The sequence below is a fragment of the Podarcis filfolensis genome, assembly GCF_964270895.1.
Source record: "Podarcis filfolensis genome assembly, chromosome: Z".
In the NCBI taxonomy this organism is placed as follows: Eukaryota; Metazoa; Chordata; class Lepidosauria; order Squamata; family Lacertidae; genus Podarcis; species Podarcis filfolensis.
Window position 1 is genome coordinate 31777574 of NC_139617.1, and position 27985 is coordinate 31805558.

General features: G+C 46.0%; 1 protein-coding gene across 2 annotated transcripts in view; it reads right to left on the bottom strand.

The window, feature by feature from the left end:
- Window positions 1-8811: 8811 nt before the first annotated feature.
- QSOX2 (quiescin sulfhydryl oxidase 2) overlaps window positions 8812-27985 on the bottom strand; it is a 29199-nt gene continuing 10025 nt past the window's right edge. The window contains exons 4-12 of one of the 2 annotated variants that reach the window (XM_083596391.1): window positions 27872-27980; window positions 26574-26664; window positions 25306-25451; window positions 22813-22947; window positions 21128-21257; window positions 17842-17964; window positions 16249-16399; window positions 10887-11075; window positions 8812-9546 (exon numbers count right to left, since the gene is read on the bottom strand). In XM_083596391.1, the coding sequence (XP_083452517.1) occupies window positions 9053-9546; window positions 10887-11075; window positions 16249-16399; window positions 17842-17964; window positions 21128-21257; window positions 22813-22947; window positions 25306-25451; window positions 26574-26664; window positions 27872-27980 (1568 nt within the window). In that variant the 3' untranslated portion in view covers window positions 8812-9052. The remainder of the gene's footprint in view (window positions 9547-10886; window positions 11076-16248; window positions 16400-17841; window positions 17965-21127; window positions 21258-22812; window positions 22948-25305; window positions 25452-26573; window positions 26665-27871; window positions 27981-27985) is intronic. The other variant, XM_083596392.1, reaches the window with a different exon arrangement.

Below are 27985 nucleotides of genomic sequence, written 5' to 3' on the forward strand. Positions count from 1 at the left end.
CGTGCTGGGGCAGAAAGTGAGTAGAGGTCCCTGTTGAGGTTTCGGGGAAGGGGAAAGGCACGCAAAGACACCCAACCTCAGAGGGAGCTCTGACGGCCAACCTGGAACTCCCGGCGCTGCTGCTGCGGGTCCTTTTTACATTCCCTCCGTGGAGCTCGGGCTGCGTCAGGTCGACCTCTGGCTGTTCCCTGCGATGCTCTGAAGGGTTTTGGGTGGGGGAGAGGGAGGGGGCGACAGGACTAGCAGCAGCCAGGGATATCCCCTGGCAAAGCTTGTGGGCGTCACTTGAGCGGAGCCCCCTCCCCTCCCCAGGGGGCGCTCCTCCTCCTCTTCTCCCCACCTCCCCTCCCCCTTCCCGGGTTCATTTCCCATACCAAGAAGCTTCCTTAACATAACAAAGCCCCCCAGAGCCGTTGGCAAGCCAGGCGAGGCGCCGGAGTTGTCCGCGGTGCTGAAGGGACGCTTGGCGGGCTTTTATCCGCCACGCGGGCTGGCCTCCCCTGTCCGTCCACACATGCGGCTAGTCCTCACTGAGACAAGACCCCCACCCCACCCCGAGTCCGCCTTGTAACGCTTCAGCCTCCACCTGAGTGAAAACGCCTCCAGGCAACCACAAAAAGAACTGTGGTGAAGAACCCTAACGCGTTTCCTTTGCTTTGTGGAGAATGTCACTACTACTTCTTCTTCATCATCATCATTTAAGTTTCCCCTATCTAGGACTCTGCCTGGAGGCGACGGATCCAGGCACCTCAGTGAGGACTAGGGTCACGGTGCGTATTTATAAATTTAGTTAGTTATCCAGTTGCTATTCTGCCCTTCCTCCAAAGTAGCTCAGAGTGCATATTGGCTCCTTCAAAGGAAGGGTGGAATGGAAATTGAAACTGAATAAATAATTATTCCTGGGGTGCAGCTCTGAGGAATTTGCATCCCATTTTTGGCTTCTGAGTGCCAACTTTTTGTCCTCTTCCAGAAGACTCGCCCTTTGACCAGCAGCACCTTCCTAAAAACTTATCTAAAGTTGGTCTGTGAGCACTTAGAAAAAGATGCTATTGATACCTAAGATCCAGCATGGCTTTCTCAAATAACAAACAAGTCAGGCCAGATAAATCTCATTTCTTTCTTTCTTTCTGATAGAGTTACAAGGTTGGTGGGTCAGGGGAATTCTGTGGACTTAAGTTTTGATTTCAGCAAGGCTTTTGACCAAGTCCCACATTGTATTATTGTGAGGCAACTGGTAAAATGTGATCTGAACGAGGTAACTGTTAGGTGGATTTGTAGCTGGTTGACTGACTGAACTGAAAAAAATGTTCACCAATGGTTGCTCATCATCCTGGGGAAAAGGGACAAGTGGGGAGCCACAGGGTTCTGTTCTGGGCCCGTTGTTGTTAAACATCTTTATAAATGACTACGATGAAGGTTTTGAGGGGATGCTCATCCAATTTGCAGATGGCACCAAACTGGGAGGGATAGCTAAAGCTGCAGAAGACAGAATTGGAATTCAAGATGGCATTAACAGATTGGAGAATTGGGCCCAGACTAAGGCAGAAAGAACCAGCTGCTCAAAAAAAGATGGGGAACTCTTGGCTTGCCAGTAGGATCTAGGGGTCTTAACAGACCACAAGCTTCACATGACTCAACCTGTAATACAGCAGCAAAAATAAAAGTGAATGTTATTCTAGTGTGGCAGATTAGCAGCCAAACCTAACAAATGCATATTCTTACTAGTTAGCATGAGAAACGGCTAAGGCCATAGAGCTGTATTGCTGATGCACAAATACTCAGACCATAGAAATACCATTGGTAGAAAGGGCTCTGTGTGATGTCATTTCCCTTCTTCTCCAGGAGAGAAAGTAGTATATTGATACTTCTTGTCCCGCCTCCCTCTCTCTTCCTTTGACCAGTGTTAGATGTAGACATGCCTCTTCCTTGCTCCAGTTTTAGACACATGCCTGAAGCTGGTTATAGCTGTTACTGCTACTGTTGCTGTGAACCAATGCATGATTATAAAATGAATCTTATTTTTAAACTTACTTTACAATTGTTGCCTGATATTTTTGTTAAGTGGGGTAAGAAAGGGGGAGCCAGCTTACTTCATAGCTGAATCTGCTGAAAACAAGGTTTCGAACCCAATTCCCATGCTTTTAATTTTGCCTCAAGTATTTTGAAACTTTGTCCAACCCACACATATAGGTGCCTGGAATGATAAATTGCAATTAATATATACTCTTCTACCCATTAAAACCCATCCCATACAGAGCAGAGCGACCAAGATTCTCAAAGGTATTGAAATCTTATGAGGAACAGTTGAGGATGTTAGGGATGTTTAGTCTGGAGAAGAGGAGAGGGGATATGACAGCCATCTTCAGATATCTAAAGGGCTGTCACATGGAAGATGGAACAAGCTTGTTTTCTCCTGCTCTTGGGGATAGAACCTGAACCAAAAGCTTCAAGTAAGAAGAAAGGAGAATCCTACTAAATATCAGGAATAACTTTCTGAAGGTAAGACTCTCCTTCTTTGGAAGTTTTTAAAGCAGAAGTTGAATGGCAATGTCAGTGATTCTTTAGCTGTGATTCCTTCATAGCAGGGGGTTCAACTAGATGACACTCAGGGGACCCTTCCACCTCTACAGATCTATGATTCTATGACCATCCTTGAATTGAAGGGCACCCAGACGAGACTCCCACCTCTTCCTGGTGGAGGAGCTCAGTTTCATTACCTGGGGCAGGGCAGGGCTTCTATGGTAAACTGTGTGATATTGCCCAGATCATTGATTAATTATGACCATAAATAACAATAATCCAGGGTATATGAGGTGTTAGAGGAGGAGTAATACCTCTGGTGGAGGACATGTTCTGCTCCTTCTGGGATAGTTTGCCCACCTTTGGTCCCCACCCTGTCCTCAAATCTTACCCGTGGCTCCTAGATGCTGTCATCTTGTAACAGCAGCCACACCCCATTAAATTACTTTGACTGGCCGGCTAAACCAGGTGAGAGTAGCTGATGTATCTCAAACCCTTGATGAATTAGGGTAGAGGTTTCATGTGTGTAGGTGTGTCGTGTGAACACTCCCCACACTCCTTCCAGGGCTGGAAATTGACTAGTCTAACCCCTGCTTTGCTAGTAAAATTTTATTACTGTGTCACAAAATGATGCACGTCTAAAAAGTGTATCATCAGCATGAAAAGTTTGGAAAGCTCTGAGTTAGGGACTTCCCCTGCATGCAAAGACGGGCTCCAGCAGATGAGACCAATAGTGGGCAGTGGCGTAGCGTGGGGGGTGCAGGGGGGGCGGGCCGCACCGGGCGCAACATCTGGGGTTAGGGCAAATCCATGGGTTAGGGGGCGCAAATCCACGGGTTAGGGGGCGCAAATCCACGGGTTAGGGGGCGCAAATTACTTGCCTTGCCCCGGGTGCTGACAACCCACGCTACGCCACTGATAGTGGGTCCAACGGTGAAGAAGGCAGTTTCTGCAAGTGCTGTAGAGGGAAGTGAGGGGCAGATGGGGCTCATCAAACCTCCACTGTCTTGCAGGATATCTTGGGGAGAAGAAATGGTTAAGGAGCAAACCCTAGGAGCCAGTGTGGTGTAGTGGTTAAGAGCGGTAGTCACGTAATCTGGGGAACCGGGTTCGCGTCTCCGCTCCTCCACATGCAGCTGCTGGGTGACCTTGGGCCAGTCACACTTCTCTGAAGTCTCTCAGCCCCACTCACCTCACAGAGTGTTTGTTGTGGGGGAGGAAGGGAAAGGAGAATGTTAGCCGCTTTGAGACTCCTGAAGGGGAGTGAAAGGCGGGATATCAAATCCAAACTCTTCTTCTTCTTCTTCTTCTACACAAATCCAGAGTGTAGTCCCTAAGTCAGTTGGGTAGCCTCTGCTGCTTCCAACCAGAGTCCAGCTGCTCCCTCATTTTTATTGGAGGTTTTTAAGCAGAGCTTGGATAGCCATATGCCAAGGATGCTAGCTGGGATTCCCGCATGGCGGGGGTTGGTCTAGATGGCCCTTGGAGTGCCTTCCAGCTATACAATTCTGATCCTATGTGAAGAAAGCTTGCATACTAATAAGAGCAGGATAACTGGTGCTTAAAGTCTAGGAAGACATGGGAGAACCTCCCTCTCTTCACCAACTATAATCAATCCTGGAGCAGATTCAGTTTCTGCTGCTTTCCAGAGTGTACAGGTTCACCAAAGGGGGTTGATTGATTGCTATTCTATCCCACTTTTCTTCCAAGGAGCTCAAGGTGGTGCACATAATATACTCAAAGTGGCTAACCAGATGCTCCAGAGGGAAGCCCCTGAGCAGGATCTCAGCATAAGAACACTCTTTTGCTGGGGTCAAGTGAAAGAGGGGCAAAAGAGAGGCAGTTAAGAGAGGACAAAAACCACCACTTGCTTTGGGCAGTAGGTGGTGCCAGAGAGCAAAGAACCAAGTACCTTACAGGTAAGAAAGAGGGGTGGAATCAAACATGCAAACTACATCCAGGGGGTTGGACTAGATAGCCCTTGCTGTCCCTTCCAACTCTACAGTTCTGTGATTAAATGGAGGCCGCGAAAGCAGCACATAGAGAGGGGAGTGAATGTGGCTCGTAACTCAGAAAGGAGAAACATGCAGATGGCAGGTTAGAATAATAGAATTGTAGGGCTGGGAGGAACCCCCAAGGGTCATCTAGCCCAACCCCCTTCAATGCAGGAATCACAACTAAAGCATCCCTGGCAGATGGCCATCCAGCCTCTGCTTAAAAACCTCCAAGGGAAGATGTTCATTGCAAACTTGGTAGCCAAACACCATGCGGATTTGCAAAACTGCCTGCAAAATTTCAAAACAAAATCAGAACCACAAACCTCTTGAGATCAAGCTCCACTCACCACAGGGAAGCTCACTGCACACCCATTTCCTTTTTCTAAAACGTTGTCCATGTTGGAAGGGCCTAGTCCACAGCAGCCTTCCCCATGTATTTAAAGCGCGTGGCTTCTCCTAATAAATCTTGGGATCTGTTGTTTACCTATCACAAATCTAGTTTCCTGCACCCTCAGCAAACTATAGTGCCCAGGATCCTTTGTGGGAAGGCTTAGGGTTTAAATGTCCACTGTGTCTGAAAGATTGTATTCTTGGTTACTGCTCCCAGACAACTCTGGCACTCCCATCCTAGTGAAATTAGACTGGCTTCCTCCTTGCTGTCCTTCCCCTGGCAGGTAAACACAGTATTATTCCAGCAGGCCTTTGAGAACTGAAAACAACAACAACAACAACGGCTTCTCATACTGCTGTATGTGTCTTTGCTTTAATTTGTTTGTTTTAATCTTTTATGGTTTAATTGCTTTTTACCTATTCATAGAATCGTATAATTATACAATTGGAAGAGATGCTGGGGGTCATCTAGTCTAACACCCTGCAATGCAGGAAAATCAACTAAAGCATCCATGACAGATGTCCATCCAACCTCTGCTGAAAAACCTTCAAAGGAGAGTCTACAACCTTCCAAGGAGTTCCAAGCCACTATAGAACAGCTCTTACTGCCAGAAAGTTCTCCCTGGTGTTTATTTGGAATTTCCTTTCTTGCAACTGGAAGCCACTGGAGTCCTACACTCCAGAGCTGTTAAGGCCAACTTCAATCCCTTTAGTAGGTTTCTGGAGCACCAACTCAGTTTCTTGTGCATTGATGAAGCTATTATCCCCAGAACCAGGTGTTCCCCTGCGGTTTGTAATACAGTGGTACCTCGGGTTAAAAACTTAATTCATTCTGGAGGTCCATTCTTAACCTGAAACTGTTCTTAACCTGAGGTACCCCTTTAGCTAATAGGGCCGCCATGCCGCTGGAGCATGATTTCTGTTCTCATCCTGAAGCAAAGTTCCTAACCCGAGGGTTAGTGGAGTATGTAACCTGAAACGTCTGTAACCTGAAGTGTATGTAACCCGAGGTACCACTGTATTGTCTCCCTCCCCCTCAAGATTTAGCTTACAGCTCTCCTTATCAGGTTCAGGAGACCCTTAGCAAGCACATTCTTGTTAACCCATTTCCTGCCAGAAGGCCTTCCTCAAAGAAGCAGAGACCATGGCCCAAGAAGCCAAACTTTCCTAACAACACCACCTGAGCAGCCAGTGGTCTACTTCAGGTATTTTCTTCTCTCTTCCTGGGGCACGTCCTTCAACAGGAAGGAGTGTTGAAAAAACCACCAGTGCTCCAAGGCCCTTCAGCTTCCTGCCCAGAGTCCCCTGCTATACACTGAAGGCTGTGTCTGGCAGTTTTATTTGCACCTACATGAATCTAAAGGAAGGGGTTGTGGTCAGTGGGCTTTATAAGACTTGGCAACTTCTCTGTCACATTCTGACTCTTTGCACCTGGAAAGCAGCTTGTCTGCCCCCCTCCGGGATATACTGTTACTTCCACACATTCTGCCTCTGCCCCCCTCAGCAGTGAGTCACCTATAACCCCCACACTTCTCTTCCTCCTCTGGGGAGTGACAGGGTTTGTTTTGTAAATAGTATCTCCCACAGCCTCCTCAGTGTGTTCTGAGGTCTGCAACTGTTACCCTTACTCCCTTGGTGCAGAATCAGTGTCCAAGGTGAGGGCACGGCATGGATTTTGCAGTTCCAGTGACACAGCATGGCTGCTGACAATTCTGCTTCCATGTGCCACATTCCTCCAGGGATTCATCTCCTGGAATGGGTGACCTTCTTTATTTTTTATTATTTAATAAATTTGTATAGCAGCCTTGATCTGAAGATCAGGACAGTTCACAAATGCAAAATGAGAACACAAAATACACAGTAAAACGAAAACAATAACCCTCCTCCCACGAACACATTTAAAAGACCATATAATGTCAATCAGCCAAAGGTCTGGTTACTGAAAAATGTTTTTGTTTGGTGCCTAAAGATATGTAATGAAGGTGCCAGGTGAGCCTCCTTGGGAACAGCATCCCACAAGCAGGAAGCCACTGTGGAAAAGACCTGTTCTCCTGTTTCCAGCATCTGGACCTCTTGTGAAAGCACACAAAGGGTCTCAGATGATGATTGCAGGGTCCTAGCTGGTTCATAGGGGAAGAGCTAGTCCTTGTATTCTGGTCCTGAGTCAATTAAGGTTTACAAGTCAAAGACAGCACTTTAAATTTGGCCCAGAAACTAATTGGCAGCCAGTGCAGTCAGGCCAGGAGCAGTGAAATATGTTCCCAACAGTCTTGCCCCAGTGAGCAACCTGGCCACTGAATTCTGCACCAGCTAGGTTTCCAAACCATCTTCAGAAGCAGCCCCACATATAACAGGTTGCAGTAATCCAACCTAAAGATTACCAGAGCACAGACAAACGAGTTAGGCCATCCCTGTCCAGATAGGGGTGCAGATGGGCCACCAGCAGAAGCTGATGGAAGGCACTCTGAGCCACTGAGGCCACCCGAGCCTCAAGGAACCACAAAGGATACAGAAGTACCCCAAAGCTATGTATATGCTCCTTCAGAAGGAATGTAATCCCATCAACAGCAGGCAACCTCCCACCCATACTATTTAGGGAACCATCGCATAACAGTGCCTCAGTCTTATTGGGATAGAGCTTCAGTTTGTTGGCTCTCCTACAGCATATTACTGAAGCAAGGTAACAGACCAGCACATCCACTGCCACACCTGCAGATGTAAAGGAGAGCAGAGCTGTGTGTCATTGGCATATTGCTGACAACCTACTCGAAATAACACCACAGTCTACTCTGCTCAATTGAGAAATTCCTCATCTTGCCCAGTAGCTCCAAGAGTGGATAGGTCAACCTCAAGTTGCTGGACCTTCTCTTCCAGCAAGGCAACCAGCTTGCACTTGCTACTAGTGTACTTTTGCATGTTCTCCAGCAGGAAGACAAACATGGCACAGGTGTTGCAGGTCACTGCAGCAGCTCCCTCACTCTCCATGTCTCTTGGTTCTACACACACCATGAGACAGCACTCTGGGCTTCCCCCTTAAACTCTCCCACTAAACACCCTCACAAACACCCTGTCCATGAGCTCCCAGAAGCTGCAGTTAAGCAGAACTGCTGCTGGCTGCTAACTCCTCTTCCAACTTACTGCCTCCTTCAGCCTGTCTTCTTCTCAGCAGTGGCCACAGCCCCTCAGACCATGTGCTCTAGGAGAGCACACAGCCACACCCACAAACTCACAATCAAGCTTCCAAACAGCTCAGACAAGCAACCAGCCTTAATCCAAAAGAAACAAGCTCACACTCTTCAGTCTCCTCCAATCCCCCGCCATACGTCCCTATTTACAAGACTTGATCACGAACTCCCAGAGGCTGTAATCAGCAAAAGAAAATTATCTTTTAAATAATATATTTTAGATGTTTTTGGCTTTTCACATTTCATCCATGTTGTTTTAATTTGTGGATGTCGCCTAGAATCCTAGTCTGGGGAAAACGAACTCCCAGAGGCTGTAATCAGCAAAAGAAAATTATCTTTTAAATAATATATTTTAGATGTTTTTGGCTTTTCACATTTCATCCATGTTGTTTTAATTTGTGGATGTCGCCTAGAATCCTAGTCTGGGGAAAACTTGGGATATAAATAAAATAATAATTATTATAATAATATAATACTATTATTATTTATAGTACTTTCTCAAGTACTGCCCCCTGGCTGCCCCATCATTCCAGTGTGATCCATGTTTCCAACGGGCTGAGCATCCCACCTGGGGCAAGCTGGATTAACAAGCCTCCCCACAGCAGAGTATTCAGGAAATATTTGCTATAGAAGAGTATTTATGTTTCCTTCAGAAACCTGTTTCAAAAACAAACTCCCTACACTTCAAGAAACCAAGGTGTGCAAGACCAGCGGAAACATTTTAATGTCTGAAACACTTTAATGTCTGTGTGATGTGTGTGTTTGGCAGTTACAGGCACATGTTTCAAATCCAGTCCATCCCACAACAGGGAACTCCAGGAAGAGCAGTAGATGAACACTTGGAAGGAGGGAAAGCCCTTTCCCAGAACAAGAAATACTGCTTTTTGAGAAGAAGAAAAAATCCCTGATCAAAAACCTTAAAGCTGCAGGCCAAGAGAGAAACCGGGGCTTCCTTCTGGCCTAAACATATGGACGGGGATGCCACAATTTCCGGCGCTTGGACCTCATCCGGAAAAAAAAGTACATGATCATCAGGAAGAAAGAGGATGCAATGTAAAGGACAATGCAGAGGCTCATGTCAACATTGGAGAACCCTAGCCCCAGGAAGGAGACAGCTGGTTTCATTTCCTCCTTGGCCAAAGGCTTGTTTTGGTCTTTGGCTAGTAATATGTCCAATACGTGAGACTCAGGATTCAGCTGTCGTTCCAGATTAGGGATCAATTCTTCATTCTTTCTGACGTTTTTCTTATGGGAGTTTTCGTCTCCCTCTTCTTTGGATCCCTCCTCAGTGTAGGTGTAGAGAATGTTGTCGCTGCTGTAGTGACGCTTCAAGAACTGAAGGACTTGGGCTTCATTCCAGGCATGCAGGCCATTTCTTTTTTCGTGGCAAAGAGGGCAAATGTCTGGTGTCGGCCACTGGAGTTTAGGGAATTTTGGGTCTTCGTTCAAGCCGCCTGTCAAGAAGGGGTAGAGAATTAGTTCAGGAGCAATGCATGAATCACAGAATCATATAACTGCAGAGTTGGAAGGGACCCAAAAGGCCATCTATCCCAACCCCCTGCAATGAAGGAATTGCAACTAAAGTATTCGTGTCAGATAGATGAATTACAAACCAAAGAATTAAAAAAGTGAATTTGCTTTACAAATCACTTGTCAAACTGCAAATATAATAATACTGTTAATACAAATCTTTGGTGCAATGACGTTTGGAAGGCTGCAGACAGTTCTGGTGGGCTCACTTTAAAAGGGAGATGGAAAACAATCAAGGAGATGGAGTGACTCCCTTATGAAGCAAATGGAGAAATGGGGAGGGCTCTTGTGCTTGGATCCTGCTTGCACATTTCCCATTAGGCCAACAGGTTGGCCACTGTGAGGACAAGATGCTGGACTAGATGGGCCACTGGCCTGATCCAGCAGGCTCTTCTTATGTCTTTATGTTGTTTATAATCAAAGTTCCATTTTGGGAGCTATGGCTTTCACTCTTTAATACTTGGTGTCCACACAAGTGGGCCCTGCAGTCCAATGGTGCTCCTTGGAATGCCTCTTGTTCAAGGTTCCAGTCTGCCATTCTGTTTCCCAGGACACTTCTTGCCATTCTCAGTTTGGAGGAACAGATTGCCATGGTTTGTTAGACCACAGCTTCCTGTGACAGCTTGAATTGGAAAATTCTGGTTTAAGCATGGTATACAGACCAGGCATAGTTACTTTTGTGGGTCAGTTAGAATTACTGGATGAATAAATATGTTAATATAAGAACATAAGAACATAGAACATGGCCTGCTGGATCAGGCCAATGGCCCATCTGGGACAGCATCCTGTTCTTACAGGAGCTGAACAATTCCCTGTGGGAAGTCAGCAATCAGGAACCAAGTGCAAAAACCCTCTCCCCTCCCATGGTTTTCAACAACTGGGATTTCAGAGGCATTGCTGTCTCTTACTGTGGACAGAGTATAGCCACTGTGACTGGTGAATTTGTCTAATCCTCTCTTAAAGCTATCCAAGTTGATGGCTGTCATTGCCTCCTTCGGGAGCAAGTTCTGTAGAAGTACTTTCTTTTCTCTCTACTAAGCCTTCCGACACCAGATGTCCATGAGTTCTAGCATCAGGAGAGAGGGAGAAATATTACAAACTCTTATCATGTTGCTTCTTACTTGTCTTTTCTCTAAACTAAAAGACCCAAACACTGCAACCTTTCCTCCTGGGGGAGTCACTCCACCCCCTTGATCATTTGGGTTCCCCTTTTCTGAAAGCCCAAGGAGAGACTGGTCATCTTGTCCCAGTTCTGCTTTCACACCTGCCAGACGGGCGTTCACAACATTGTGCTTCTCCCAGAGCCACAGCACGGCCTCATCCAGGGAATTCACATCCTTCAGTGACTCCTCAGCCATCTCTTCAAAGTGCTGAGAGCACGCTCGGCACCCAAAGAAATCCCGAATGTACTTCCTCAGGACCTGCAGAACCACCTGGGGGTTGCCTTCAAAACCTGCAATGAGAGGTAGAAGGCCAGCAAGGCTGAATCAAAACCAAATTCTAAAACAAGCGGTGCCCATCAACATCCCCCATCGCATTTGGGCTGATTCACCTGCAGCTCAATAGAAATGGGACTACAGGGTGATTTGTCATCCATCATGAAGGAGGACTTGGAAATGTGTGGAATGTGTTGGCAATGATCAGACAAAGTCCACAGATTCAAAAAGGAACACAAGATATACCGTATTTTTCGCTCTATAACACGCACCTGACCATAACACGCACGTAGTTTTTAGAGGAGGAAAACAAGGAAAAAATATTCTAAACGAAACAGTGGATGTATGATTTTTGTGGTTCATGCTGTGGCCAGACATGTGATCTGACGGTGAGTTTGGGGTAGCCCAATGCAAAAATCCTGAGGATCCATGTGGATCCATGCTTTGTAACCACGTTTTTGCGCCATTGCAGCCCCATGAAACAGTGGGTGCGTGTGTTTTTTGGTGCAGGCTGTAGCCATGGATATGCTATGTGATCTGATGGTGAATTTGGGGTGACCTAGTGCAAAAATCCTGAGGATCCATGTGGATCCGTGCTTTGTAACCACGTTTTAAGTGGGGAGGGAAGGAAAAGAACTCAAGGGACAAGGAGCACGCGTGGGGTGTGTGGAGAAGGATGCTGCTAATAATGCAGGAGAGGCTCCTCTCTGGCTTTGCTCCTTTAGAACAAGCAGGCTCTGCGTCTCTCCCTCCTCCCCGGCAAGGAAACCATGATAGTAACCACTCTGAGACAAATCAAGAAAAATTGCGACCAACACTCTCCCCCAACAAGCGCAGTGAGGTCAAAACACACACACACGCAGAGAGAGAACTGGCCCTAAAGTCACAGGGGTGCTGGGGGAGTGAACGGGAAGCAAGAAAAGGAGAAGGAGCCCTCACACACACAGAGACACACAGAGTGTCGATTCTAAAGTCGCAGGGGCGCAGGGAGAGTGAACGGAAGCAAGAGAAGGAGAAGGAGCCCTCACACAGACACAGACACAGACACACAGAGTGTCAATTCTAAAGTCGCAGGGGCGCAGGGAGAGCGCAGGGAGAGTGAACGGGAAGCAAGAGAAGGAGAAGGAGCCCTCTCTCACACACACAGAGTGTCAATTCTAAAGACGGAGGGAGAGCGCAGGGGCGCAGGGAGAGTGAACGGGAAGCAAGAGAAGGAGAAGGAGCCCTCTCTCACACACAGACACACACAGTGTCAATTCTAAAGTCGCAGGGGCGCAGGGAGAGTGAACGGAAGCAAGAGAAGGAGAAGGAGCCCTCACACAGACACAGACACACAGAGTGTCAATTCTAAAGTCGCAGGGGTGCAGGGAGAGCGCAGGGGCGCAGGGAGAGTGAACGGGAAGCAAGAGAAGGAGAAGGAGCCCTCTCTCTCACACACAGAGTGTCAATTCTAAAGACGGAGGGAGAGCGCAGGGGCGCAGGGAGAGTGAACGGGAAGCAAGAGAAGGAGAAGGAGCCCTCTCTCACACACAGACACACACAGTGTCAATTCTAAAGTCGCAGGGGCGCAGGGAGAGTGAACGGAAGCAAGAGAAGGAGAAGGAGCCCTCTCACACACACACAGACACACAGAGTGTCAATCCTAAAGTCGGAGGGAGAGCGCAGGGGCGCAGGGAGAGTGAACGGGAAGCAGGAGGAGGAGAACGATAGCTCAAGCACACACACACACAGCCCCTACAGTGGCTAATCCAAAATCGGACAGCAAAAAACTGCAGGCAGGGACAGAGAGCATGGGGTTGTTTTAAAGCAGCCAACCCCGCTCTGCTTCTCTCCCTCCTCCCGGCTAGGCTGGCTGAAAAGCTTTGCTGCTACTTAGCAGCTCAGTGGGGAGGAGAGAGGAACATAGAGGACGGGGTTGTTTTAAAGCAGCCAACCCCGCTCTGCTTCTCTCCCTCCTCCCCGGCTCCGCTAGCTGACAGGAGCCGCTTACTGTTTCAAAGCGAGCCACGGACTGCTCACAACTGCAGCAGATTCCCCCGCCATCTGTAGGCATTCGCTCCATAACACGCACAGACATTTCCCCCTACTTTCTAGGAGGAAAAATCTGCGTGTTATGGAGCGAAAAATACGGTAGATTACATTAACATTTTCAAATATTTTTAAATAATTGGTTGTGAAATTTGAGAGATGCCTTAAGCTAGACAATTAAGGGAAGAGTTTTGGGTGGGTGGGTGTCACACACACACACACACAAATATTTTTTTCATTTTTAAATTATTTTTCTTAGTCTTGCTCTGCTTCTCCAGGACCTCCACCTTCTGCAGGAGTCTATTCCACTGTCAAGTGGCTCCTACCATAAGAAAGTTACTCCTAATGTTGACTTGGAATCTCCTTTCTTTTAATTTCTCCTCATTAGCTAATGCCATAGAAAACAGAATCAGGATTCAAGATGACCGTAACTGTTTGGAGAACTGGGTCCAAAGTAACAGAATAAATTTTAATAGGGACAAACTTCAGATTCTGTACTTAGGTGGGAAGAACCAGCTGCACAAATATCAGATGGGGGACACCCGGCTTGCTAGTAGTACATGTGAAAAGGATCTAGGGGTCCTAGTATGAGCCAACAGTGTGATGCAGCAGCAGCAAAAAAAGGCTAAGGCTATTCTAAACTGAATCGACAGAAATATAGGATCCAGATCAAGGGAAGTCATAGTACCACTCTATTCTGCCTTGGGTCAGACCCCACCTGGAGTCCTGTGTCCAGGTCTGAGTGCCACAATTTAAGAAGGATATTGGAAATCTCAAACGTTTGCAACAGAGGGCGACCAAGATGATCAAGGGTCTGGAAACCAAGCCTTAAGAGGAACAGTTGAAGGAGGTGGGTATGTTTAGCCTGGAAAAGAGGAGACTGAGAGGAGATATGATAACCATCTTCAAATATCTAAAAGGCTCTCATATGGACAATGGAGCAAGCTTGATTTCTCCTGCTCTGAAGGGCAGGACTTGAACCAATCGATTCAAGTCACAAGAACTTGACTAAACAAGGAAGAACTTTCCAATAGTAAGAGCTGTTTGACATTGGAACGGACTCCTTTGAGAAATGATAAACTCTCCTTTGGACGTTTTTAAGCAGAGGTTGGATGGCCATCTGTCAGAGGACCTGTCTGTGATGCTTTGGTGGAGGTTCCTGCATTGCAGGGGGTTGGACTAGATGACCCTCAGCATCCTTTCCAACTCTATGATACTATGATTCATTTAAATCCATTGGATTGGGTCCTACCCTGTGGAGCATAGAAACACAGAACAAGGAGGAATACAGAATCATAGCAGCGAAGAATTGTAGAATTGAAAGGGACTCCCAACTGTCATCCAGTCCCCGGTCTAACACTCTGCAAAGTGGGAATCACAACTAATGCATCCCCGACAGGTGGCCAAATTCTTCTTCGAAACTGTCAATGAAGGAGAGTCCACTGCTTTCTGAGGGAGTTCAAAATCTCTCCACAGACATGTTTTGCAGTAAGATTTGCAGAAAGATCTTGGGCAGCAAAGCACAGGGCTGGCTCATCTGGATAAATATGGGTGAATTATTCAGAGGGGATTGCTTGGATCACCATTTCTCTGCACCACTCTTGAGGGGTTTAAGACAGACGGAAAGACTCCACAAAAAAGGCTCCTTCCTTTGACCAGGCGAGGGATGCATCTTGTGTAAACAGCTGCCGTCACCCGCCCCCGAACTGCTGCGATTCAGGGTAACCCTAATCTTTAAAGTGGGCAAGTCCCATCAAAGCCCACCTGCGGCTGGCAGGATTAGGGGGAGAATCCGGCTTTTTAGTAGATGGGATTTAAAAGCAAGCAATAAGGGGGGGGAACACCTCCCAAGACCTAATCCGGCCGCCTGACCCAATTCTTTTGCCGTAAGAAGCGATAAAAAAATGTGGCCTGGTTTCAACGGATGGCAAAGTATGTAGAAGACACACAGAGACATGCAGACCTTCAACTTTCAACCTTCCTCTGGAATGGAAGAGTTGGCAAAGGAAATTCAATAGGGACAAATGTCAGGTTCTGCACTTAGGCAAGAATAACCAGGTGCACAAATAAAGCATGCGGGACATCTGGTTTGACAGCAGTACATGTGAGAAAGATTCAGCAGTCCTGAAACGAGCCAAAAGTGTGATGCAGCAGCAAAAAAACTAATGCTATTCTACACTGCATCAATAGTAGAGTCTCAATCAATGAAAGTAATAGTACTATTCTGCCTTGGTCAGACCCCACCTGGAGTCTTGTGTCTACTTAAGGGCACCACAATTTAAGATATGGAGAAGCTGGAATTTGTGGAAACAAGGACTTATGAGGAACAGTGAAGGGAGCTGGGGATGCTTAGCTTGGAGGACAGGAAACTTAAAGAATATATGATAGCCATCTTCAAATATCTAAAGGATGTCACACAAATATGGAGCAAGCTTCTTTTCTGCTGCTCTGCAGGGAAGGACCCAAACCAGCACATTCAAATGGCAAGAAAGGAGATTCTGACTAGAGGACCTTTCTGACAGTAAGAGCTGTTTGACAGTGGAATGGTCTCCCTTGGAAGGTGGAGGACTCTTCTTCATTGCGAGTTTTTAAACAGATGTTGGATGGCCATATGCCATGCATGCTTTTGTTAAGATTCCTGTTGGGCGGGGGGAGGTTGAACTAGATGGCCCTTGATGTCCCTTCCATCTCTACAATTCTACAGTTCTATGATGCTGAATTGCAGCTCTATCCTGTCATACACTCCTCATCTTTTTATGACGCAGCCTTTTCTGCGACTGAGCCAAGTGTTTTTGCAAACATGCTCATCACACAAAGACAGCACTTAGGCAGCTCCCTTACTTTGCTCCTGTGCAAACAAGTGATCCAGCTTTCAGTGCATGGTTGCAAGAAGCAGGGAGGCCAGTGCTTTCCCCAGAACCCCAACACTTTCTGTTGCACTTGAGCTGACTGCTTCTAACTGCAGTGCATGCCCAAAGGATGCCAGATCCACTCCCCCACTCCTAAAATCAGCCTTCCTCTAACTGGTGCCTTCCAGAGAGGCTTTGGACTACAGCTCCCATCAGCCCCAGTCAGCAATGATGCTGAGGCTGATGAGAGTGGTAGTGCAAAGCATCCCTGGAGAGCTGCCTTAGACTCTCAGAGGGACCAGCCATCTCCTACCTGTGTTGAGCAGGACCTGTGGCCGGACAGCCGCCTGGACAGTCAGCATATGAAAGAGCTTCCAGAAGGAGCAAGGGTATCCCCGCAGCTCTGCCCGGCTGCCCTGGCACCCGACCCACTGGATGCGGCTGGGCAGGAACAGTCCAGAGATCTAGAAAGAGCCAGTATGTGTTAAACAAAACTACCAGTATCATCATGTCATTATATAAATCTTTGGAAGACAGTGTGCAGTTCTGATTACCTCAACTCAAAAATGGGATTACAGATTTGGAAAAAGTTTGAAAAAGGCCAACCAAAATGATAAAGGGGATGGTACATGTTCCCAAGGAGGAAAGGTTGCACTGTTTGGGACTTCTTAATCTAGAGAAAAGGTTTGTTAAGAGGCAACATCAAAGTTTTTCTACCTCTCACAACACTAGAACTCATGGACATCCAATGAAGCTGAATGCTGGAAGATTCAGAACAGATAAAACAAGGTCCTATTTGACTGCAGAATTCTTTCCCACATGAGGCACTGAGGACCACCAACTTGGATGCTTTTAAAAGAGGATTCAACAAATTCATGGAGGGGAGAGTTATCAATGGCTACTAGCCAGGATGGTTATGCGCTGCCCTCCACAGTCAGAGGCAGCAATGCTTCAGAATCCCAGTTTCTGGAAACCGCAAGAGGGGAGACTGCTCTTGTGCTCAAATCCTGGTATCCCACAGGCAACTGTTGGGCCACTATGAGAACAGGAAACAGAGCTAGATCGGCCACTGGCCTGATCCAGCAGGCTGTTATTATGTTCATAAACACCTGGAGAAGCTGGGATTATTGTAACTGACTGTCATTTCAGCATCTCTTTGAAAGGCTCAAAACAACACCACCACCACCACCGATATCAGCAATAGTGACAAGACCTGTAGATGATTCTGCCAGGAGACCATCATGGACATGTACAATCACCAGGGCAAATTGCTTTGAGGTTTTCTTTCCATAAACAGTGAACTACAAATTTTCTAACCAAAATAAATAAAAATATCAGGCACTGGGAGGTGGTTACACCTCTCTACACCAGATTGCTGGAATTGGAAGTGGGGCGACTGTGCTCATGGTCCAGCTTGAGGGCTTTCAAAGTAGTACCTGGATGACCACTCTGAGCACAGGATGCTGGCCTAGAGGGGCCTTTGGTCTGATTGAATGCAATTAACAAGTTAGAGGGTGTGCAGAGGAGTGCAAGGAGGAGGATCAAGAGCTAGTGGAAACCAAGCCTTAAAAAGGAACAGTTGTGGGAGGTGGGTATGTTTATCCTAGAGGGGACAGAGAGTTGAGATCACAGTCAGCTTCAAATGTCTGACAGGCTGTCACGTGGAAAATGGAGCAAGCTTGTTTTCTGCTGCTTCAGAGGGGATGACTACATGACCCTACATGACTCTTCCAACTCTACAATTCTATGATCCAACTGCCAGGCATTATGGGACACACAGCTCACAAGAACTGTTGAAAATGCTCTTTGTGAAGCAAAGTTGTCAGGCAGCAGTGCATTGGATCACACAGCTCCATCCCACATTTGCTATAGCAGCCATTTATGCCAAGAGCTAGTTGGGGCTTACCCGCATCTTGTTGTTGAGCAGATCAAGGATGGCATCATACGGGATTTTGTCCAGTGGGAGGCTGAGTAGCCACACTTGCAAGGTCTCCAGCAACTTCATCACGGGCTGCTGGCCAGGAAACAGCTGCATGAAAGATGAGAAGGTTAACAACATCTTAGAAATTTATTCTCACAGACGGACACTGTCCGCCATCTTTGCTCCTTCTATGAAGATTAAACAGAATTGGAAAAAGTGGTGATGGAAGGCAGTGCAAGCATGATTCATGCATTGTAAAAAGCGGCAAAAAAGCAGCCCTGCTTACTTTTTACACTAGGAGAGGCAAAACAAGAAGCTGTTCCTTCAAGTAATGAATAATAATTTATGGAACTTGGTGCCTCAAGGTGCAGTGATGACCAGTGTCTTTATTTCTGTCTAAGAAAAATATTTATCTTATTTATTTCCTAAAATTTAAACACCACTTGAGTGCAAAAAAACCACCCCACCCTAAAGATAAACCAAGAAAATCAATAGTTTAAAACCTACAAAAAAAATAAAATAATAAAACAGATTAAAATCCACACATTCTAAGCATCTTGGTAGGCTTGTCTAAACAAGAATATTTTTAGCAGGTGCTGAAAAGAATACAGTAGAGACGCCTGCTTGATATCAATAGGCAGGGAGTGAGTGACAAAGCATAGCTGCTGCCACACTAAATGATCGAGTTCTGACAAAAGCAGAACAGGTATTATGTAACAATGCCAGTTCTGCCAACTGAAGCAGTCAAGCGGCCCCATGTCATAAAAGAATGCCAAGTCATTTTTAAAGTGTCTGGAGGTTCTACTTCTCATTGAAATCTCCAATTATGTGTTATTTTCTCTATTATTGCTCTGTTCTATAGCAAGTGGTACCAAGTGTCCAGTGTAAGGTTCAGGCCTGTTTCCCATTGAGTAGCAGTGACTATTCAAGCTGCCAAGACAAATTCTTCTGACAATATATCTACATTAGTATCCTCAAAAAGATTCAGTCTCATTAATTTTGGATCAAGCTGATCCAGAAACCCCTGAGTGGTAAACAAGTGGGTTGCTCCACTTTTCCTTTACCCACCAGGAACCCCTGCTGCATCCATGATTGTGCACCAGGTTTTGTGGAAATCCTGAGGTCAGGCAGCACCTCCTCTTCCGGCTGAACTTTTGGCACTTAGTGAAGACTTATTTATTCTAGCAGACTTTTTAGCTGTATTCTGATTTTATAGTTTTAACCTATTTTTAGCCTTCCTGTATTGGGTTTCTTAGATTGATTGCTGCAATGTGGGGCTTCCCTTGTGCTTGATCCAGAGGCTGCAGTCAGTGCAGAACGCTGCAGCATGATTGCTGACAGGAGTGAGGACTTGTCAGCATATAACACCCCCGCTCAGAGATCTGCACTGGCTGTCCATTTGCTACCGGGTGAAGTTGAAGGGGTTTCCATTAGTATACAAAGCCCTTAACCTCTTGGGACCAGTTTACCTTTGAGATCATCTTGCCCCACATGGGGCCGCTTGACTGCTTCAGTTGGAACTGGACTTGATTATTAGATAATGATCTTCCATTATAAAATGAAACTTTATGGCAACAACAAAGAGAAAGGGAGAAGGCAAAGAATCAGTTTGATCCTCTTCCCTGTATGTGAAATAAGGAGAGACAGCTTTCAGGCAGCAAAATTCACACCAGATTCCCCACACAAATCTCAAAGAGCACTCAGAAGGCTTCTCAGAGGGAGCAGAAAGGAGCTCAGGTCTTAGGAAGCAGAGTTGCTGCAAGCAGCATTAGCAGCCAAGGAGCTAATCCTGCAATAATCAAAATCCGAAGCCTGAACACTGAGCAAAGATCCCAGCGACTTAGCGATGCTCTGAGTGCTATTCTTTAGAAAAAGCAAGTACAGTATAAGACACCCAGTAATCTGGCATCAGCCCAGCTGTTTTCACACTGAGATATTTAGGCTCAACAAAATGGAGTTAAAATCTTAGGGATAGGGGAGGATAAAGCCCAGGTCACATCAACAGAATGCAGGCTGCAATTCCCTCTGCTCTATTGGGAGAGAAAGACATGTACTCTTAATTTCAGAAAATGCATGTCTGGATTTTTCATTGAATCATAGAACTGTAGAGTTGGAAGGGACCCCAAGAATCATGTAGTCCAACCCCCTGCAATGCAGGTATCACAACTAAAGCATCCCTAACAAATGGCCATTCAACCTCTGCTTAAAACCTCCAAGGAAGGAGAGACCACCACCTCCTGAGGGAGTTCAAACCATTGTCAAACAGCTCTCACTATCAGAAAGTTCTTCCTAATATTGATTGAAATCTCCTTTCTTGCAATTTTAATCTGTTGGTTCAGGTCCTAACCTCCAGAGCAGGAGAAATAAAGCTTGATGTCATGGACTGGTTGGACACAGAAGAATGGTAGGAGGAACCACTGGAGCCTGGGGGGTGATGGTTGGAAAACCATGAGTAGTCAGAGGGAGGCTAGGAAGAGAAGGTGTCAGAAGCTGAAGAGGTGACAGGCTTAGTGAGCAGGGAGAGTCTGTGGCAGAGAGAAGTCCAGAAATAGAGGCAGAAGCTGAAACAGGAGGGTGGTAGGAGAGAGGCTAAGAGGCAGAGAGGAGTCAGGCTGCTGAAGAGTCATGGGTGTCTCCCCCTCCTGCTGTGACAAACTCCCTACCCACCAGTCTCTCAGAACCAGAAGAGGCATGAACCAGGCGGAGCAAAGACAGGCACACAGGCACAGTCATCTATTGCTGTAAAAAATTCTAGAGAGGAGAAGTAGGTGGCTGTGGGGAGGCAGGGGCCTTAAGTCTCAGCAACTAATTCATGGGGCAAAGACCTAGAGGTATAAGTTCCTGTGCTCATTAGGCCTGACATTTTGCCAAGTCTGTGCAGATCCTGTTCTTGCTAATAAAGAGTTAACTACAACATGCACAGTGTGATTTACTGCTGGCTCGCTCCTGCCAGTTGCTCCATCTTCCACATGACAGCCCTATAGATATTTGAAGATGGCTCTCATATCATATCCTGTAATCTGCTTTATAAAGAAGCCATTTTCTACAACTTTTTTGATTTGCTGCTTTTGCAAGGCAGCAACAAGCAGCCTTGGTTTTAATTTGACCTTTGCGATGGGCTGCAGGGTTGGTGGCTATTAATTCTTCCCCTCCACATAAACACATCAAAGTTTACTTTATTGGATGTTTACTTCGGCTGATGCAGAGTCCTCCATGGGGCCAGATTTATGGTGCTCTTACCAAATGCAATAAAAAAATCAGAAACGTTTACCTTGGCAAACAGTGTAACAACATCCTTGAAGGTCTTCAGCTTGGCTCCTTCCAGAGTCTTATGAGTGGCGAGCTCGATCCTGAGCAAGTAATGCAATCCGGACTCAAGGTCAGCCATATACAACTTGGATCTGGAAAACAGGCAACACACATGGTGAATGGGAATTTTAAAAGGGGAAGATGAGTTGGTTTGCCAGAAAGAAAGAAAAAGCACTGGAGAACTGACATTACCAACATGTCAAAAAGAGGGTTTATCCTTAGCAGTCTGTGCTCTGAGGTTACTGCATTTCCCCAGAAGTAACCAATATGTGCTAAGATTCATTCCTTGCCTCAGAAGTGGGGGTCTTCCCCTCTGGAGCAGCAGAAACTGTCTTCCATGTGACAGCACATTAGGTATTTGAAGAGGGCAATCAAATCTCTTCTCAGTCACCTCTCCTATATGGTAAACATACCCAGCTCTCTAAACAATTGCACATAAGGCTTAGTTTCCAGACGCTTGATCATCTTGGTCACCCTCCTCTGCATGCATTCCAGCTTGTCAATATCCTTCTTAAATTGTGGCACCCAGAACAGGACACAGTACTCCAGGTGTGGTATGACCAAGGCACAATACAGAGGTGCTATTACTTCCCTTGCTCTGAATGCTATTCTACAGTTGATGCAGCCTAGAATTGTATTAGCTTTTTTTGCTGCTGCATCACACTGTTGGCCCATGTTAAACTTGTGGTCTACAGCATTCTTGGATGGTTTGTGTATACCTGCTTGCTTCAGAGGGCTGATCTCAATGGACAGAAGATTTGCCAGGGCGTAAACTGCTCCTTTCACCACAAGCCTCCTGCTGGGTTACTCAGCTGCTCAGAGATGTCCACATTTCTCAAGGCTGGACACGGTCCAGACAGCTATTAGGGTTTTTTTAGTGGCTTTTGAAATGTCAGAGTTTCAAAACTTTTGCTGGGGGTCATCCAAGCAAAAGCAAATATCATGGAAATGCTTTCACAATAACCTGGCTCTTAGGCAGAGTTCTGAAATGGTGATGTGCCCTCATCTGCTGCAGGTGCATGAGCAAGGGGGCCACCACCTGCAAGACCTTTCCGCTTCATTTCAGTATCAGGCATGCAGAATCACTCTCCCTCTCTCACACACACACACACATGCCCGGGGGAGATCTGCACACCCCAGGCCCTTTTGTATGCTGCATCTCGGGGCAAATACTGACACTACCTCCTCCCTTGCAATAAACAAAGCATGTTAGCAGCAAGTCTTCCTTCCCCCCCAAAAAAGTTGGATTATACAAAACTTTGGTGTGACCACATTTGCAACACTGTAGATAGTTCTGGTGGCCTCAAAAAGGTTATTGTAAAACAGGAAAAGGTTCAGAAAAGGACAACCAAAATTATCAAGGGGATGGATTGACTCTCCTATGAGGAAAAGTTGCAGTGTTTGGGACTTTTTAGTTTAGAGAAAAGAAAAGTAAAAGGTGACATGATAGTTTTAAAAATTATGCCTGACATGGTGGATAGAGAAAGGTCATAACAACAGAACTCATGGACATCCAACTAAAGCATATTTGACAGATGTCCATATCTCAGGCCTTTTCATTTCAGGGGGTCTACTCTGAGCAGAGGTGAGCTCTACTCAGCCCTTAGCTGTTTGCCATGAAAGGGGGAGCCCAGCAGCACCACTTACTTGTCAAAGTCTTTCCACTCTTTGATGTCCTGGTTTTCTTCTTGGTTTTGCCTGATGGGTGTAGGTGGAGGTTTTCTTCCGACGCCAGGGAGTGACTTTAAATAGGAAGAAAAGAAAGACCGAAGCGGCTTCAAACTGTGTATGGAAGGACAGTGCAAAAGTTAAGAACAGCTGAAGCTCAACAGGCAGAGAGGAACAACAGTGTATTGACAGAAGACAGAAGCTTCATTGGGCTCAAGAGAAATTCTCCTCTGAAGGTTACAGGGGAAAATATTGCCTCTGAGAAAATATCTTACTACACAGATTAATGCATGATGAATATTTTATTACTATCATTATCATTTTTTAAATTTATATACCACTCTCAACCTGAAGATCACAGGGCAGTTTATGGTACAGAAACACAAAAATACATAACATAGTTACAAACAAAACAATTACCCACCAACCCCATACGCAGTTTAAAAGGCCAGGGAGAATAAAAATGCTTTTGCCTGGCAGCTAAAGATATGTAATGAAGGCGCCAGGCGAGCCTCCCTGGGAACAGCATCCCACAAACGGGGAGCCACCACAGGAAAGGCCCATTATCATGTTGCCAACTTCAGGAACTCTTGTAAAGTGAAGAAGGGCTTCAGATGGTGATTGCAGGATCTTGGTTGGTTCATATGGGGAGAGGTGGCACTTGAGGTATTATGGTCCTGAGTCATTTAAGTCTTTATAGGTCAAAACCAGCACTTTCAATTGGGCCTGGAAACCAATTAGCAGCCAGTGCAGTCAGGTCAAGACTGGTGTTACATGCTCAAACTGCCTTGCCCTAGTAAGCAACCAGGCTAGCAAATTCTGCACTAACTGAAGTTTCAAACCATCTTGAGAGGCAGCCCCACATAAAACATGTTGCAGTAATCTAACCTAGAGTTTTCCAGAGCATAAAGAACAGAACTTAGGCTATTCCTGTCCAGATGGGGGTGAAGTTGGGCTACCAGCCAAAGCTGATGAAAGTCACTCTGCACCACCAACATTGCCTGAGCTTCAAGCAACAATGGATCCAGAAGCACCCACAAGGTGTTTACCCATTCCTTCAGAGGGAGCATAACTCCATCAAGAGCAGGACATCCCCATCCATCCACTCTAGTAAGCTATCCACTAACAGTGCCTCAGTCTTATTGGGATTGAGCTTCAGTTTGTTAGCTCTCCTACAGCATATTACCGAAGCAAGATAACAGACCTGCACTTCCACTGCCACCCCTGCAGATGTAATGGAGAGTAGAGCTGTGTGTCATCAGCATATTGCAGACAACATACTCCAAAACTCCAGATAACCTCAATCAGCTGTTTCGGGTAGATATTAAACAGCATGAGGGAAAAGATCAAACCCGGAGGAACCTTGAATTGAAGGCTGCACGTCCAAAGAGAACTCCCCATGCATCACCTTGTAAAAATGACCATCAAAGTAGGACCAGAACCACTGCAAAGAGAAGCCACCCATCCCTAACTCAGGCAGTCACTCCAGAAGGATCCCATGATCACTGGTATCAAAGAGGTCAAGGAAAATTAACAGGGAAACATTTCCCCTGTCTCTCTCCTGACAGAGATAATCATATAGGGTGACCAAAGCAGTTTCTGTGCCATTTTATTAAGGTAGCTGTTTCTAGATCCCGCTTCTCTTCTCCACAATAATCACTGGCAAAAGGTTTATTAGCTGTTCACAGGGCAGGGGGTTGCCTTCAAGAATTTGCACATTTGCAACAGGAAATGTTTACTAATCTCCACAAGCTTCTTACATTCAGAAAACTGTAGAGTTTAAAGTGACCCCAAGGGTCATCAAGCCCAACCCCCTGCAATGCAGGAAGCACAGCTAAAGCACCACTGACAGATGGCCACCCGACCTCTGCTTAAAAGGAAGGACAGTCCACTAGCTTCCGAGGGAATCCGTTCCACAGTCAAATAGCTCTTACCCTCCTAAAGTTCTTTCTAACGTTTAGCTTTAATCTCCTTTCTTGTCATTTGAATCCATTGGTTTGGGTTTTCCCCTCTGAAGTAGCAGAAAACAAGCTTGCTTTGTCTTACACGTAACAGCTCTTTAAATATTTGAAGATGGCTATCCTTTCTCCTCTTCTCCAAGCTAAATATACCCAGCTCCCTCAACTTTTCCTCATTAGGCTTGGTTTCCAGGCCCTTGATCATCAACTGGACACGGTACTCCAGGTGTGGTCTGACCTAGGCAGAGGAGAGCAGTACTATCACTTTGCTTGATCTGGACACAATACTTCTGCCAATACTAGAATAGCAATAGCTTTTTTTGCTGCTGAATCACACTGTTGACTTGTGTAGTGTGAACTTTGCAGTCTACTAAGACCTCTGGATCCTTTTCACATGGACTGCTGGCAACCCATCTTATATTAGTGCATCAGGTTATTCCTACCCAAGTGCAGAACCTCACATTTGTCTCTATTGAAATTCACCACATCACAACTCACCCCCACTCACACTTACATGTTGATTAATCCATGGGATCCATTGGGATAGATCAGGTAAGACGAAGGGACAGAGGTAATGCTGAGCTTCTTGAGTAAAGCAGTGTTGGAATCCAGCACTCGTTTTACCACAATGTTTTCATACTGACTCATGTCCAAGATCACCTGGGTATGGGTAGAAACACACACAGGTTATATGCATGCTGCTGCAAGTTGACCTTTCGCACTGCAAAGAAAGCCAAAGCTTACCCAAAAGATGTAGACATGCTATGGTTCACTCGCCAGAGAAAGACCAGGACGAAGAACCCACACATATTTCTGCATTGCAGTGGTTTAGACTACATGACCCTGGGGTCTCGTCCAACTCTACAATACTATGATTATATGCAAAACCATTAGCTGGGATTCCTGCATTGCAGGGTGTTGGACTAGATGACCCTGGGTTCCCTTCCAACTCTACAATTCTAGGATTCTATGTTTACTCTCAAGTATATCCCACTCTGCTCAACAGGATTTATCTGCAATGATGCACAGGATTATAGCCTTGAGCGGCTAACCTAACCCCCCATAGGCAAAGGGTGACCTCAATTCCTTGGCCAGTTCTTGGAACAAAATGTCTTAATATAGGGACATAAACCCAAACACAAATCCCAGCTTCTTTTCACTTCCTACTGCCTCAAAACCTTTTATCGTCACGTTTTCTAATGCGATTCTGCATTAATGAGGACCAGAAATGGAAGGTTAAGTCTCAGGTCCCAGTAATAAGGCCAGATATAATGTCATAAACACCCAGCTTGCAGAAAGGGCTCCAGTCCAAAGACACACAAACACTCGTAGCCAGTGACCTTCCTTGCAGTCAATAAGCTTTCCTTAACTCATTGAGGCATTTCAAACACCACAAAAGCTTTTTCCAACATTGGGCACACACAACAGCATGCCTGCCTGCTACACCCCTTAATGAATTAAGTAATGCATACTCAAACCATGGAACTCCCTCCCACAGGAGTTGAGGCAGTAATAGCCACCAACTTGGATAGTTTTAAAAGAGGATTAGACAAATTCACAGAGGAGAGGGCTATTAATGGCTACCAGCCACAACGGCTGTGCTTTACCTCCACAGATGGAGGCAGTAATGCTTCTGAATACCAGTTGCTGGAAACCACAGGGAACGTGCTCTTGTGCTTGTGTTCCACACACTGGTTTCCCACAGGCAGCTTGTTGGTCATTGTGAGGACAGGATGCTGGCCTAGATCAGCCACTGGCCTGATTAGGTAAAGATTACATTACCTCTCGCCCAACATATGAGTCTGCGCTTTCAAAGATGACAGCAGTGTAATGCTGAAAGCCTTTATTGAAGAGAGAAAGCATTTCTTCTGGCCTTAAAAAAAAGAGAAAACAGTCATTTGACAGGGAATTTAACTGTTTCACAAGTGCAGGATTATCTTTCTTGTGATTACCAGTATGCTTTAACAGATCATTCTCTCTCATTTGACACACACACATACACACAGGTTTATTTCTTTTCTATGTTTTCTATTTTGTCTGGAGGTCTCCTTCAGTCAGTCAGGGAAAGAGGTGGGATTAAACAGAATCCTAGAATTGCAGAGTTGATAGGGACCCAAAGGTCATTTAGTCCAACCCTCTACAGTGCAGGAATAAATAAAGATAATAATAAGTAACAATAATTTCTCCTTCACCCTGCCCCACTGCCAAGTCCACTGGAGTCCAAATCAATTGTGGAGTGATACAACCGTGTACTGCATGTAGCAGTGTTATTAATCAACAGTAGAAAGGATTCTGGGAGGTTTGATATGAACAGTTAGCAAATGGTTTGGCAAATTTGTTTGCTTCCCAGGAGTAAAAGAAAGTCTCCTGTTTTTGCCGGGCACCTAAAGATATGTGATGATTGTGCCAGGCGAGAGTTTTCCACAAAATGGAAGATTCCACTGAAAAGGCCCTGTTCTCCTCCTGCCCCCGCTCCCATGGAGGGAGGACACAAAAATGGGCCCCAGGTGATGATTGCAGGGTCCGGGTCAGTTCGTTCAGAGAGGCTGTCCTTGAGGTCCTGGGATCCTGAGTCACATAAGACTTTATGGAGGAGGCAGCTACTGATGGCTACTAGCCACAAGGTCAATGCTCTGCCTCTGCAGTTTGAGGCAGCAATGCTTCTGAATACTAGTTGCTGGCAACCACATGAGGGGAAAGGGCTCTTATGCTCAAATTCTGCTTGCTGGCTTCCTACAAGCAGCTGTTTAGCCACTGTGATAACAGGATACTGAACCAGATGGGCCACTGGCCTGATCCAGCAGGCTCTTCTTATGTTTGTAGGTGAAAACCAGCACTTTCACTCAGGCCCAGAAACTAATTGGCAGCCAGTGTAGTCAAGCCAGAATTGGTGTTATATGCTCAGACCATCTTGCCCCAGTGAGCAACCTTGCTGCTAAATTCTGCCTCAGCTGAAGTTTTAAAACTATATTCAGAGACAGCCCCACCTACTACACATTGCAATAGTCTAATCTCGAGGTTACCAGAGTGTAGGCTGTCCCTGTCAATACAACTTATTATACTGAATGCAAAATACTCACATGATTGGCTCCAAAGGGGGACAAGCAGGAGGTTTCGTTTCCCGGGAGTGATTCTGCAGGAAGTCGATCATAGTCTGACGAACTGTCTGAACTTCCCGATCAGAGCCTGCTAAG